This window comes from Larimichthys crocea, chromosome XVI (assembly GCF_000972845.2).
Source record: "Larimichthys crocea isolate SSNF chromosome XVI, L_crocea_2.0, whole genome shotgun sequence".
Lineage (NCBI taxonomy): Eukaryota > Metazoa > Chordata > Actinopteri > Sciaenidae > Larimichthys > Larimichthys crocea.
Window position 1 is genome coordinate 8,651,800 of NC_040026.1, and position 12,515 is coordinate 8,664,314.

General features: G+C 39.5%; 1 protein-coding gene across 1 annotated transcript; it reads right to left on the reverse strand.

Annotated features, from left to right (window-relative positions):
- Nucleotides 1-1,412: 1,412 nt before the first annotated feature.
- lrrc4bb (leucine rich repeat containing 4Bb) lies at nt 1,413-11,994 on the reverse strand. Its single transcript, XM_027289756.1, has 3 exons — nt 11,489-11,994; nt 7,063-7,675; nt 1,413-6,947 (listed from the first exon to the last, which is right to left on the reverse strand). Exons 2-3 carry the CDS (start codon nt 7,303-7,305, stop codon nt 4,953-4,955), a joined length of 2,238 nt encoding a protein of 745 aa, XP_027145557.1. The 5' UTR covers nt 7,306-7,675; nt 11,489-11,994; the 3' UTR covers nt 1,413-4,952.
- Between the last annotated feature and the right edge of the window lie 521 nt (nt 11,995-12,515).

Consider the following 12,515-nt stretch of genomic DNA (forward strand, 5'->3'; position numbering starts at 1 on the left):
TTTGCATAGTGCCCCCTAAGACATTTCAAATACAATCTCTCTGCCCAAACATTTTATCAAAACATTTAATTCAAATTCACTGTCATGGTTCATGGCTGCTGCATTTGTTATTACATGAATCCCTTGAGGTTGTTGTTTCGTAATGTGGGTTGTTGGGTTGCGCACTGGACATCTGTGATAGTCTATACAGTTTCACCTCACCGCAGGGCTCAAAATAAGTTCAAAAATATCAAATCCTGAGGATGCAGATGAACTAAAGAACAGAATCCAACACAGTGAATTAAAGGCATTAAGCTCAATTTCGTCAACCCTTTCAACATAAGAAGTAGTGACAATTATGTATTGATGAAGCTCCAGTGCCTTGCACTTTCTTAGCCAGCATGACAATTAGTTAGTCCATTTCATCTGGAGATGTAAGCAGCATAACTCAAATCCACTAAGTTACTTTTACACCTTGCATGGGGGTGTCTAATTATTTACTAAAGGAACATATTGGTTTGTTTGTTTTTCTTTTCCTTTTAACTATTTGTTAGATTTCACATTCACAACATATGCTAATAATTAAAAATGGCAGGGCGGGTTAATCTACAATCACGCTAATGTAACACGATGGGCCATTTGATTTATTAAGGCGGTCGCCATGCTGTAATGATTACAGGATGTAATAGTGTTGTGTTGAATTTGTTAGATTAATATGATTGTACTTCTACAGCCGCCCCTCTTAATCAATTAGGTAACTAATTTGTTATTAGGATTTAAATCAGCAAAGACCAATAGATCAGTAAAAATTATGAGCCTACATCTTGCACTATAATACAATTTTAGATGTTTGTGTTGTTCTTTAATAAAGTCAATGAATCATTTTCATGATTACAGATATTTACAGTTCAAAAAATCTATTATGTATTTACAACATCTGGAAATTGCTTTCCTGTTTGACATTGTGTTAGCTGCTGGCACTTTTTAAAATTCTGTGTAGCTACATTTGCTGTAAAACCATAACGTTTGCATGGAGCTTTATATAACCAACTACCAGATTTTACAATATAATTCTGCACATAATGGAATAAGTTGTGTCCAACCATAATCTTATTTTGAAAGTGTGTTTCCTTTCTCCTGGTTAAAGTGTGAAAACCAAAATAAAAAAAACAAACAAGATAGTAACAAAATACAGTGTAAAGACAATTATTGTTCACACTTCTTTTCATTTTGTTTTATAAAATTTCACGCAATAACTTATTTGAAACATCATAATGTTAAACTTGTTAACTCATTTCTCATTTAGTTAGTTGTGGTGCTCTGCAGGATGAAATCACAACAAAGAATGAAAGTGATATATGTTTTCTAATAGCAGAATAACTCCTTACAGCGGGTGTAAACTTGAAGTCACAGAAGTAGCAAACAGTGAAATAATATACCTCTCAGTCATTGTATGACAGTCATTGAAGTGCAAGTACAGCACATGATAATCTTGCTATAATTGAAGAAATACACTCTTCTGCCACACTGTGTACCTGGATGAACGCGTGAAAGAAATTACATTTAATGACAATACATAAAGACCCAAATTGATAATATCACATACCGAGATACAACTAACAACTGGAAAATAAGAAAGGAAAATAAAAACAACACAAAATGACAATTTTTTTTTTCAGTAATTATTTTGTATTAAAGAGATCTAAATTCTTCTAGAGCTTAACACTGTTCTCTCTCTTTCTCCTTAAAAAGCTTTCAGAACAGACCCAGGTTATTTTTATAGTATTTTATCAAACAGAACCGCTTACCTTTAAAGGACACAAAAGGTCAGTCCATTTTCTTGTCTTGCAATTTGGTGTCTCGGATATGATAATCCATTTCATTAAGGAGTTTTGCTTCCGACAAACCAAGAAATGTCACCTGGGCTGAAGCATCCACTGTAAGCAACGGATGGTGCAGAGGATATACAGTATGCCAGCACTCCATCTGTAGCCAAACTGCATCAATATTCACCATATAATACAGTGAAATACAGTTGCCCAATATGCACATATTCAGATTCCAGTCTCAAGCTTGTGATCTTCATTAAAAAGGGGTCATACATTTGTTAACATTACTGTAAGAATGCTGCAGAATGAGCCTCCTTTTAAATCACATCAAGTTCTATATGTACAAAGGCAGCTACTATACTAAGATGCAACAAAGCCCTTCTGCATTTCCACCAAATGTTAATAATAATGATGATAACTGTGCATTTTCCATGTTATGGATGTCCAGTGGTATGAAAGGAACATTTCTGTGCTGATTACATGAGTCAACATCACAATAAAACACTGCCACAGTCATGTTAAGGTAAGAAGATTGGTTCCACAGTTAACATGCAGGAATGTGCCCTCACACACAGCACACAAGAAGGTATCTGGTATGCTCTTTGAAATCTGACAGCAGAGCCACTGAATGTAGCACATCAAGGGAGCGGCCATATGTTGTGTCTTTAGCCTTCATTTATATTCTATTTGTGTCTCTGTGGGGCTACAGTTGAACCCTGCCCACTAGATCTGTCTGTGGGGTCGCAACACATTTACATTTACTATTATTTTGAATGAGATTCACAAGCAAAAAACATTAACACCAAGTTGAGAAAATACATGGCTGCAATTTAGACAACCTGAGTCATCTGATCAATCAGTTTACAGGTGTTATTGTAGTTAACTGGGCATATTTCAAAAGATGGCTTCAATGTTTAGCATTAAACAGGATGAATGTGGTGTGCATCGATGTAGAAAATGTTCCTTTCATGGATTAACCTCTGTGACGGTACAATCTGGGTGGGTTTTGTCTGATATCATCACTCATATTATCATCACCATTATTACTATCTCTCAGTGTTCCTTTTCTTCCAATAAGTGTGGGCTCGTTGCTGATAAGAAAAACCATCATCACTCACATAAAACAGCTCCTATATATATGTAACAAAAAAAATCCAGCAAAATCACATACAGATTCGAATTCAGTTCACATTCGAAAACCTTGTTAATATGATTTTGTTGATAATACTATCTCAGGTACATTTATCAGGAATAACTGGTTGCATGTCCAGTTTGTGCTCAATTGCAACAAACATTTTAGATTCCTGCTTGATAAATATAATCGTAAAGGTAATTTATTCATTATACCTCTTTACTCAATCCTTTTTCCTGTTTCAAACCAGTAGAATTGCCAGGGGAGAAGCAGAGTGAGGGCTAATTTCAGACAAAAGTGCTATTGTTAGAATAAGATGTTAAAAACACTTATTTTGCAAAACCAGTAGTGTCTCTAGAACATCTATAGAGTGACTCTATGTTGGAGAGTGACTAAAAGCCTGTCTCAATGTGTTAATAGAGCAGATGGAACCTATCATTAACACGATGACTAATGACTAAACCACAAACCATACATTCAATCCAGGTTTAGCACAGAGGCCTGCATAATGTCTCACTCTTTACTTATGTGGTTATCCACATTGACCAGCCATAACCCAATATATGATTGATTTATTTCACACGTAATGATACATGGCTAGACAACTGTACACATTATATCAAACTAACAAAAATAAAGAAATACATAGTTGAAACGCAAGAAGCGTAAATGGCATTTAACATATGAAAGTTACACTGTAAAAATGTGGATCTTACAATTGTCATACAACCAGACATTATTATTATTAATATACTGTACATTTCCATTCATTCCAATCATCCTAAGATGGATGTTTAATCCCTTCTTGAATGCTGTTGCAGTTAGATGTCTAATCATCCTTATGACAGCATTTATGGCATGATTATGGTAACCATGAGCAAGGAGGTCATATCAAATTCCTGTCTAAAAGCAAATATCTGGCTACTGATCTGATTCAAATAACACATTGTCAACACTTTATATTACCCATACAGGTCTTTGCATTGAATTACCTTTCTGTGTTTATGGAACATCGTTTTACCATTGTTTGATGCTGGCATTTAAGTATCTGAATTGTCAATTCAAATTCAAATACCAAGTAGCTGGCTTTTACAAAATACATAATACACTCTCAGAACACAAAAGTTTGTTATGATTATTACTGAAGCAACAGAAAAAGGTTTGTCAAACAGAGATCTGCATTCACTGTTCTACAACCTAAATGGACTTTATGTCACAAAGCCAATTCAAAGATTCACAATGAGTGTTGCAATTGAGCCCTTATGTTTCTGAGAAGTAGCCAAACTTAAAACATGTATCATAACCAACCTCCACTATCACCGCCCCTGATTATTCACAAAGAAACAAACTATACCAGCTTATACATCCACCCCAAAATATCTCTGCATCGGAGTCTGCAATGATACATATTTAAATGAAAATATATTTATATAATTTGTGGATTTTTCACAGTAGTTTGTACTGCACTGTACCTTTTTGTCCATCTATTTATGCCTACATAATTGTCACCATGAGGGAGTCTATTGAGTCACTCGAGAGAGAGTGTGGCTTGTGTTTTGTGTGGAAGAAAAATGTCTCTTGGATTTTGTTCTGTAATTTTTCCGATCTTCAGTGTGGTGAGTGCTATGCATGTCTTTCATCTCTGCTGGCCAACAACGATTTTGGGACTGATTACTCCGAAAGGCTAGTTTTTCCCTATGTGAACACAGCTTGTAGAAACTGCAAAAAACATTTGCTTTGGCACAGATTTACATTGTAGCAATGTCCATTCCTTGATCTCCATGGCCATGATCGTTACTACAAACACAAGTGGCCCATTGTGGTAATCCTTGGCTCAGTACACTGTCACGGATAAGTCTATGTGTTTGTGTATTGCCGTGTCAGTCTATCCTCTCTCCTGGTGTAATGTCAATGCACTCTAGTGTCTAATCATTCCGCGCATAAACCCAACATCAATCCCCTCTCTGTCTCAGACTCTTGCTCACTCTCTCTCTATACTCTCGCTTTTGTTTTTAGATCTGAGTCTCTTGGACGTTTTCCTTCGAGCTCCCCTTGAAAAGAAGAGGCTCCATTTGGGGATTGTGGTTTTGGCCCATGAATCCCTTGATCGATCCATGTAAGCCCATGGTCGGCATGGGCAGAGACATCGGCAGCGGAGGGGACATAGAATTGGGGTTGATATTGGTGCCATTGCCTGATGAGGAAAGCAAATTAGATGTGGAGATTGGGACCGAGGTACAGGAGATGGGGATATCCTGGCCTTGCTGGTTCTTGTTATTAAGCATCCCTCCTGGTCCCATCCCTTCGGAGCCAATACTAAGACCCATCACGTTGTTGTTGAAATGATGGGTTTTGTAGTAATGGTTGAGAGTATCTGTACGGCCAATGTTGGGAAGGTTGACAATTTCTGGATGATGTATCCTTAGGGTTCCTTCTCCCCCACCGCCAGAATTCATTGTTGAACCACCTGAGATGCCACTCCCGGCCCCGGCTCCAATCTCATCTTCTACATTGACAATTTCGATGGCTCTGGCAGGGCCGTGGTGTTTGTGTAGCTGGTGCTGCTTCCGGAGCTTATAGAAGACCACCAACATTACAGCTGCCATAAAGGTAATCGCCACAAAGCAACCAATGATGATCTTAGTTGTTTTCATTACATCTTCCAGGCCTGGAATGTTAGTTACATCCATTAAGGATGTCACTGAATTTTCAGTAGCTTTGTTGGCTCGTGGAGACAGTGAGGAAAGAGACGAAAGAGAAGGCGATATAGTGATGCCAGGTCGGCCCTCTAACACCCCTCTTTGAACAGTAGGATTAGGAAAATCTATGAAAGTCTCGTTAATATACTGTCTTGCTGAGTTCTTCTCATCTACTCTTACTGTCTCTACTGTTTCCACAGTGACAGTGGTGAAATAGCTGTAGCTGTTGCTGGGGTCTGAAGCAGACACATTGAGCACGGCGGTTGCAGTGGTGTTTCCAGCGGAGTTGGTTACCATGCAAGTGTACTGACCAGTGTCTTGCACGGTCACGTTTGTGAAGTTCAGTGTTCCATCATGAAGCACTGAGATCCTAACTCGGTATGATCCATGGGTCATCAGAGTGCCATTTGGAGTGAACCAATTCACAGAGGTCATCGAGGTTCCAGTACGACATTTCAACTCAGCAGCCATGCCCTCAGTGACATTAAGGTCAGTGGGTGGCTCAACAATCACTGGGGCATAACAGGTAAAGTGGCTCTGGTCTAGTTCCCCAATGTACTTTCCCTTTAGACCTGGGGGTGCATGGCAGCGAGCACAACATGTGGTGTTGCTCGGAACGGTTTCTTTCAGCCACCAGCTGAGCCACAGAACATCACAGTTGCACACCCAAGGGTTGTGGTTGAGATGTACCCTCTCCAACTGGTGCAAAGGGGTGAAGAGGTCATGGGGCAGAGAATGCAGGGAATTGTGAGAGAGATTGAGCTCCTCCAAATTTTTGAGGTCATCAAAAGCATTGCGTTCAATTACTGAAACTCTTGAGTGCATTAGCCACAGCTTGCGAAGTGACACTAGACCCTGGAAGGATCCAGGCCTGACTATCCCCAGCTGGTTCCCTGACAGCTCCAACTCCTCTAGTCGTACTAGTGGGGTGAGGTTAGGGATGTCCTTCAAGCCACACATGCCAAGATTTAAGAAGCGCAAGTTGACCAGACCTTCGAAGGCAGCCTCTGAGATGAAATCCAGCTTCCTGAGTTCCCCTAGATCGAGACGGCGTAAAGAGGGAACACGGTGAAAGGCAAAGGCCGGCAGTGTCTCGATGGGGTTGTTTCGTAGCCATAGTTCCCTTAGCTTACTGAGGTACTCGAAGGCTTGTGATGGCACCACTGTAAGACGGTTGTCAAAAAGCTCCAGTGTGTTGAGGTTGGGAAGGCCATTGAAAGCTCCCACCTCAATCTGCCGGATGTGGTTCTTGGAGAGCTGGAGGATTTCCAAATGCCGCAGGTGCTTAAATGTGTCAGACTTGATCACCTGGTGTGGAAACAAAAACATGGAGGCATGTTGGAGCAACATTAGAATTACTGCTGTCAAAATATATCAATTCAGTCTGAATGTAGGATCTGTTTTTAGATTAGGCCATATTTACCTGAATTGTGTTCTCTTGTAGATTGAGGTATCTTGTGTTCTCTGAAATACTGTCTGGGACTTGATCTAAGCTCTTCCTTGTACAGATGACACGGCTCGCCTGATTGGAGCAGGTACAGAGGGTGGGACAGGGGGGTGCTGCCTCTGTCAGCTGAGGTCCATGGTTGTGAAACCACAACAAAAGCTGGACCAACCAGAGGAGGAGGGAAGGGGTACAGGGGCTGGTCACCATGACAACACGCATGGCAACTGAGTCATGACCCACCCCTATTGCTATGATGCTGATAAGTCACCTCCAAACAGGGGAATTTAAGTGCTTATCTTGATGTTCATATTGTATGCTCTTGTTCTGTTTTTTTTTCTCCTTCAAGCATTCACTTTCAAAATTTAGAAGATTAAGCGTAATGTTATGCTAAATTCTCTGTTTATCATTAATAGGTTCTTATTTTACTTTGCTCATGCTTCTTTGACTAAAAAATACCTTGTTCTTTTCAACATGTCATTTTAGGGAACCCAGTATTTTTAGTTCCCATGACAATTATTAGAATAGAAATAAGATTTGAGGGAGGATTTGCTCTTGAAAGTGTTGTCTCTGTAGAGGCTCTTGCTTCTCACTGTAGGGGTAAGAGAGAAAAGAAGAGAGAAGAAGGAGGTCAAGTAAGTGCACAGTGCAGTTGCTTTAAGATATTAACCTAGCACATACATGCATGTATTCACGGGACAGAACATAAATCTCAAAATATTACAATTTACCGTTGCCAGAGTGTGTTACAAGCCAGGTAAGGCTTTCTTTTCTAAAGAGGTGGCTTTCAAATTGTAGCTGTAGTCAAACTGGTGATTCAGCTGCCATTTTCTTCATAGGTTAAGCTTAACATCTGGATCATGGTCTGAAATGGCCACAAAATTCTAAAACCTCGAGATGGGTCACGAGTGCTACAGCAGACCCATTAGGATTACAGTCTCATCCTCCACTTTATGATACTGGTGTGCTTATAGTCAGATACACACCGGCAGAAGTAAAATATAACATTTAAAAGAATGTAAGTTTGTTGAATGCAATTACAACTGCCAATAGGACTTATCTAAACCTAAGGTTAATGCAGAGAGTCCATCATGAGGCAGCAGCAGTAATTTTGAATTGAAAATAACAACAAGATTGAGAGCAAAAATAAAAGATACTTTCATGGCTTTTATAATACATAAATATGTATTTTTGTGTCTTCGGTTAAGAGAGTGACACATACTTCTGAAAAGAGAAATGGCTTCAAGCATCAGCAGACTCACTAAATTTAGAAAATGTTGTGCCGTTTTCCTTACAATGATTAGTCCAAATAGAAAGTGTTCATTGTTTTCTCAAGCACGTTATGCTCGACACTATGACTCTAGCAGTCACAAGCCTGTGTGGTCTGCTGAAAACAAATAATATCTTTGTTACTTGTCACTTAAATAACCACTGTGTGACCATTTTTTATATGATTTTTATTTTTTTATATATTTTTTTCCAACTATGTTTGTTCTCTAATAAATAGGTTATTTTTAAAAAGGTTTCATGGCAGTCCTTAGCATCTCCTCTCCTATGCAGCGACGATGCATGCGCTCCTAGAAACACGGTTGCTGTGGCAACCTGCTCACTCACCATCTTGTGTTTTTACTGTCCAGTGCCCTATTCCACATTACTGTGTTTAGCTGAGCTTGATGAACATTTGCTGTTCAAAAATGATCAGCACCACTTTTATGATCTATATCAACTCATATTTGACATAAAGCTTGATGTTTATTCCCTTCACAGCGTTTGGTGATACACCATGTATAAAATCAAGTCTTTTACTCGGTAGATACCTTTCTGTAGAGGAACAAACACTAAATGTTGAAAATCTATTATTGTACATGAAAATATATGTTCATATACGTGCAGGGAAAGCACACAGTTGAACCTCGGCCTTCGATCACATCACAACAGATGGAACAAATTTGCCATGAATCTTATTGTAATATCTACAAGGTCTGAGGATAAGGTCAACAGCAGTCTTTATTAAAAACATAGCTCTGAGAACTCTTAAAGCAGCTATTAAGAAAGCTCATAAGGGAGTGCATGCTAAAAATAGACTTTTTTTAGATGCTCTGCACATCCAACAGACTCTCTATCTCTCTAACACACACTCAAAGATATTCACACATCCATATCCGCAACGTCTCGACTGTAGCTGCCGCAAAGAAAGAATAACACATTATCCTTCTCTAATAAGGAAATGTAGATGTATGAATACAAATGCTAAATCTAAATGTTACTGTATGCAGGCCCTTTGCAGCATTCCTCATTACAATGCTCTTTACACTGCTGTCCTTCCTTCAAGAGTCTCTTTCTTATCCCCATCCAGCAGGTAATTACGTATTTCAATGATGTGAGTTAGGAAAAAACATCACAATTGTATCTGATCCAGAATGGTGGTTTGATAGTTATAATGATTAACTCGACAGAAAATGATTCATGGAAGCATCAAAACACAACACCATTAATATTCAGCTGGTCACATAATTGATCACACCAGCGCTTTCAAAATCAGAGTTTGTTTTTGCATGTTTTTTTTAATACACTGGAACTTCATTATAGATACTGTTTAGGCGGTGCTTTGCCTTTTTCCATTTGGATAGGGCTCTTTTGAAAATATTAGCAGGTGATTTCAGAAAGCCATTCTCTAATTTCTCCTGCCACTGCCGTCATTTTTGAAATGTATAGAGGTAACTGAGAAGTGCTTTGATGAGCAGCAAAAATGCATTCAGATGCTGGTCTAAAAATATATCAATAATGCAAAATGAGAACTTCATTGCATCATTACAGGAAAGATGCACAGTTCCTATCAGACAACATGCATTTTACTGAAATAAAAACAGAGCTAAAATTTGTCTTAGGGAGAGTCATTGGGGAGAGACAGTTTGAAAAAAAGAATCAGTGTAAAGCAGTAGGTAAAACTGTATTAAAGGAGAGACCTTGAATCTGCAAGCAGGACGCCTGTTGCCTTGACCCCCCCCCCTTCAAGTTCTCCACCATATGAGTGCACAAGAACAACAGCATACACCGATGATGGCCTTTATTTTCTAGAATATTACACCTTGACTCATCCAAGGGCCAATTTCTTTGCCAGTGGCCTTCAGTCGTCATGCTTGTGCAAAATGTGTTTTCTTTAGGTTTATGACACGGTTGAAACATCGGCTGTATTGTATTTATTTATTTATTTATTTATTTTTTCAAACCAATTTCACTCACAGGTATTTCACTGTCTTGATCTTAGCCGTTTTTCCATGTCAAGAGCAGATTGCAACCATGTAGATATTGATTATTCGATCAGGCCTGAGAAAGCGCTCAGTCGTGAAAAGACAAATTAGCTGCAAGCTGCTGACCAATTGCTACAAACCAATCACATCATCGTAAGCGCCTGATTGTATCAATGCCCTGCTCTCCACAACAGAGTCATTAAGGTTTATGAAGAGGCAAAAATCGTGGTGTTTGTTTTCAATAAACACCGAGGCTCTGGGATGTTTCCTGTATGCCTACACAAGGCCCAATTAGACCTCATGTATTTACAGATGGTCTAGATGAACACAAAGCGACACAGGTGCAGCAGGGCCAACATCATCTGCTGTAACTATGACAACACTAGATTGATTCAGGACGTGGGAATCAGGGTAGGATGGGACGCATTTCACCAGTATAGTAACAACCAACGCATTTTTAAAAAAGAGAGAAAATTGCAGGTTCATGCCAAACATTTTCTCAACTTTCAGCTTATGACAATTGGATTTTCCCATTTGTCACATAAAAATATGAAGAAAAAAAAAAAAGAAGAAGCCATAACCTGATTATTTCTTCTGCAGTCGCAACCTCCAATCTGCAATCTTTCCTCATCATATAGACTCCAGCATAATATCTCCTACAATTCAACAGAATGGCCTTATTCATCTATGCAGCTGCGCTCACTACGGCGCACCTTCTCGGGAACGCAATTGAAATTCTGAATAGGCCTAATTCTGCACATGCTGCATTACAAAATGGCTTGCATCCATTCTCTCTTCAGGGTAATGACAACATGACTGCACCCAAAAAAATAATCCATAAACTCTGCATTCACAATCAAAGAAATCATACGTGAGGGCATATGAAACGCACAGATTTACATAAGGAACCGTGATATTTTAATTCATTCGCAAGGGCTACCACAGCTTTATTCAACTGACATCGACTGTATCTTTTCCCCTCATATGAAATATTTACTTTAATTATCGTGCATCTTTGCAACCTTTGCACGTTTCATTAATCAGTCTGTGTCATCCGGTGAGTGATTTCGGCATCCATGCAGATTAGGCAACAAATGCAATAATTACGCCGGCCATTTCAGTCCCTTCTACCTGTACATCCAATATACACGTACCTTAATATTTCGGCAGCTGCGGCGTGTGGTCGATGTTTTCTCTCCTCCTCGTCCCTTCTCCCGATCGTCAGTTTTTCCAACCTCGCTATCTATCTCTCCTTTTCTCTTCCCTAAATTGATTCGCTTGTTTCCACGGCTGAGAGCTGGCTCTTGTTCTTGTAGGCTATTCCGCAGCGCCAACGCAACGCGGGGGGCTACAGTGATGGCAGGTTAAAGATGAACACAATCCACACACACACGGGGAGGAGAAGAAGAAGAGGGGGAAGAAAAAAAAACAGAGATCAGATTAAGGGTCGTTGGAGAAAATGATGTTAGTATTATCACATTTAGGAACGAGGTCTGGGACGAGTGCATCCATGCGCCTTATCATCCTTGGAGAGGAACGCAGGCAGCAAACGCGACGGCGCCCGGTGGGCAGAGCATTTTGCGTCCAGCATAAGCGGCTCTTTACGCACATTCCGTATGTTTCAGTCTGAATCGCACTAAGACAGCATTAGAAGAATAGATGAAGGACCAACTACTTATGAATGTGTCTGCGCTCTTTAGATGATTCAAATCTGTGGGTGAATGTTGCAAGATTCATTTTAGTGTTAGGTCTGTTTTAGTCTGCAGGTTTTTCTTTCATATCCCCGCATGCATCATAAGCTGTATGCATGTAATGAGCATGTAGTCAGATTTATTAATATGACTCAGCAGCAGTGGATGATCAGCAGAATAAATTGAGTCAGTGTGTTTCTCCTGTTTCTGTGCATTTTAGTCAGTTTGCAGCCTCACCTGTCATAGACACCTGTTCACTGTTGAAACCAGTAGGCCAAAACGTCTGCAGTAAGAAATATTTCTGCTCCATTGAGTCTTAAAGACTTTTGTAGGCCTACTAATGTCCATATTCATAATGAATGTGCAGCGCTAGCACAGGCATTTTAGTAATGGCCAGCTAAGATTAAATCTAGCAAACTAATGAGGTCTGTTTTCTGCAGTCTTTGCATATGAGTACTTTTTTTTCTCCTAAAGCTGTTCTCAGTGGTTG

Coding starts and splice junctions, on each gene's coding strand:
- lrrc4bb (XM_027289756.1), bottom strand. CDS start 7,305: ATGCGTGTTGTCATGGTGACCAGCCCCTGTACCCCTTCCCTCCTCCTC. Junction 6,948..7,062: donor TACAAGAGAACACAATTCAG/GTAAATATGGCC, acceptor TTTCCACACCAG/GTGATCAAGTCTGACACATT.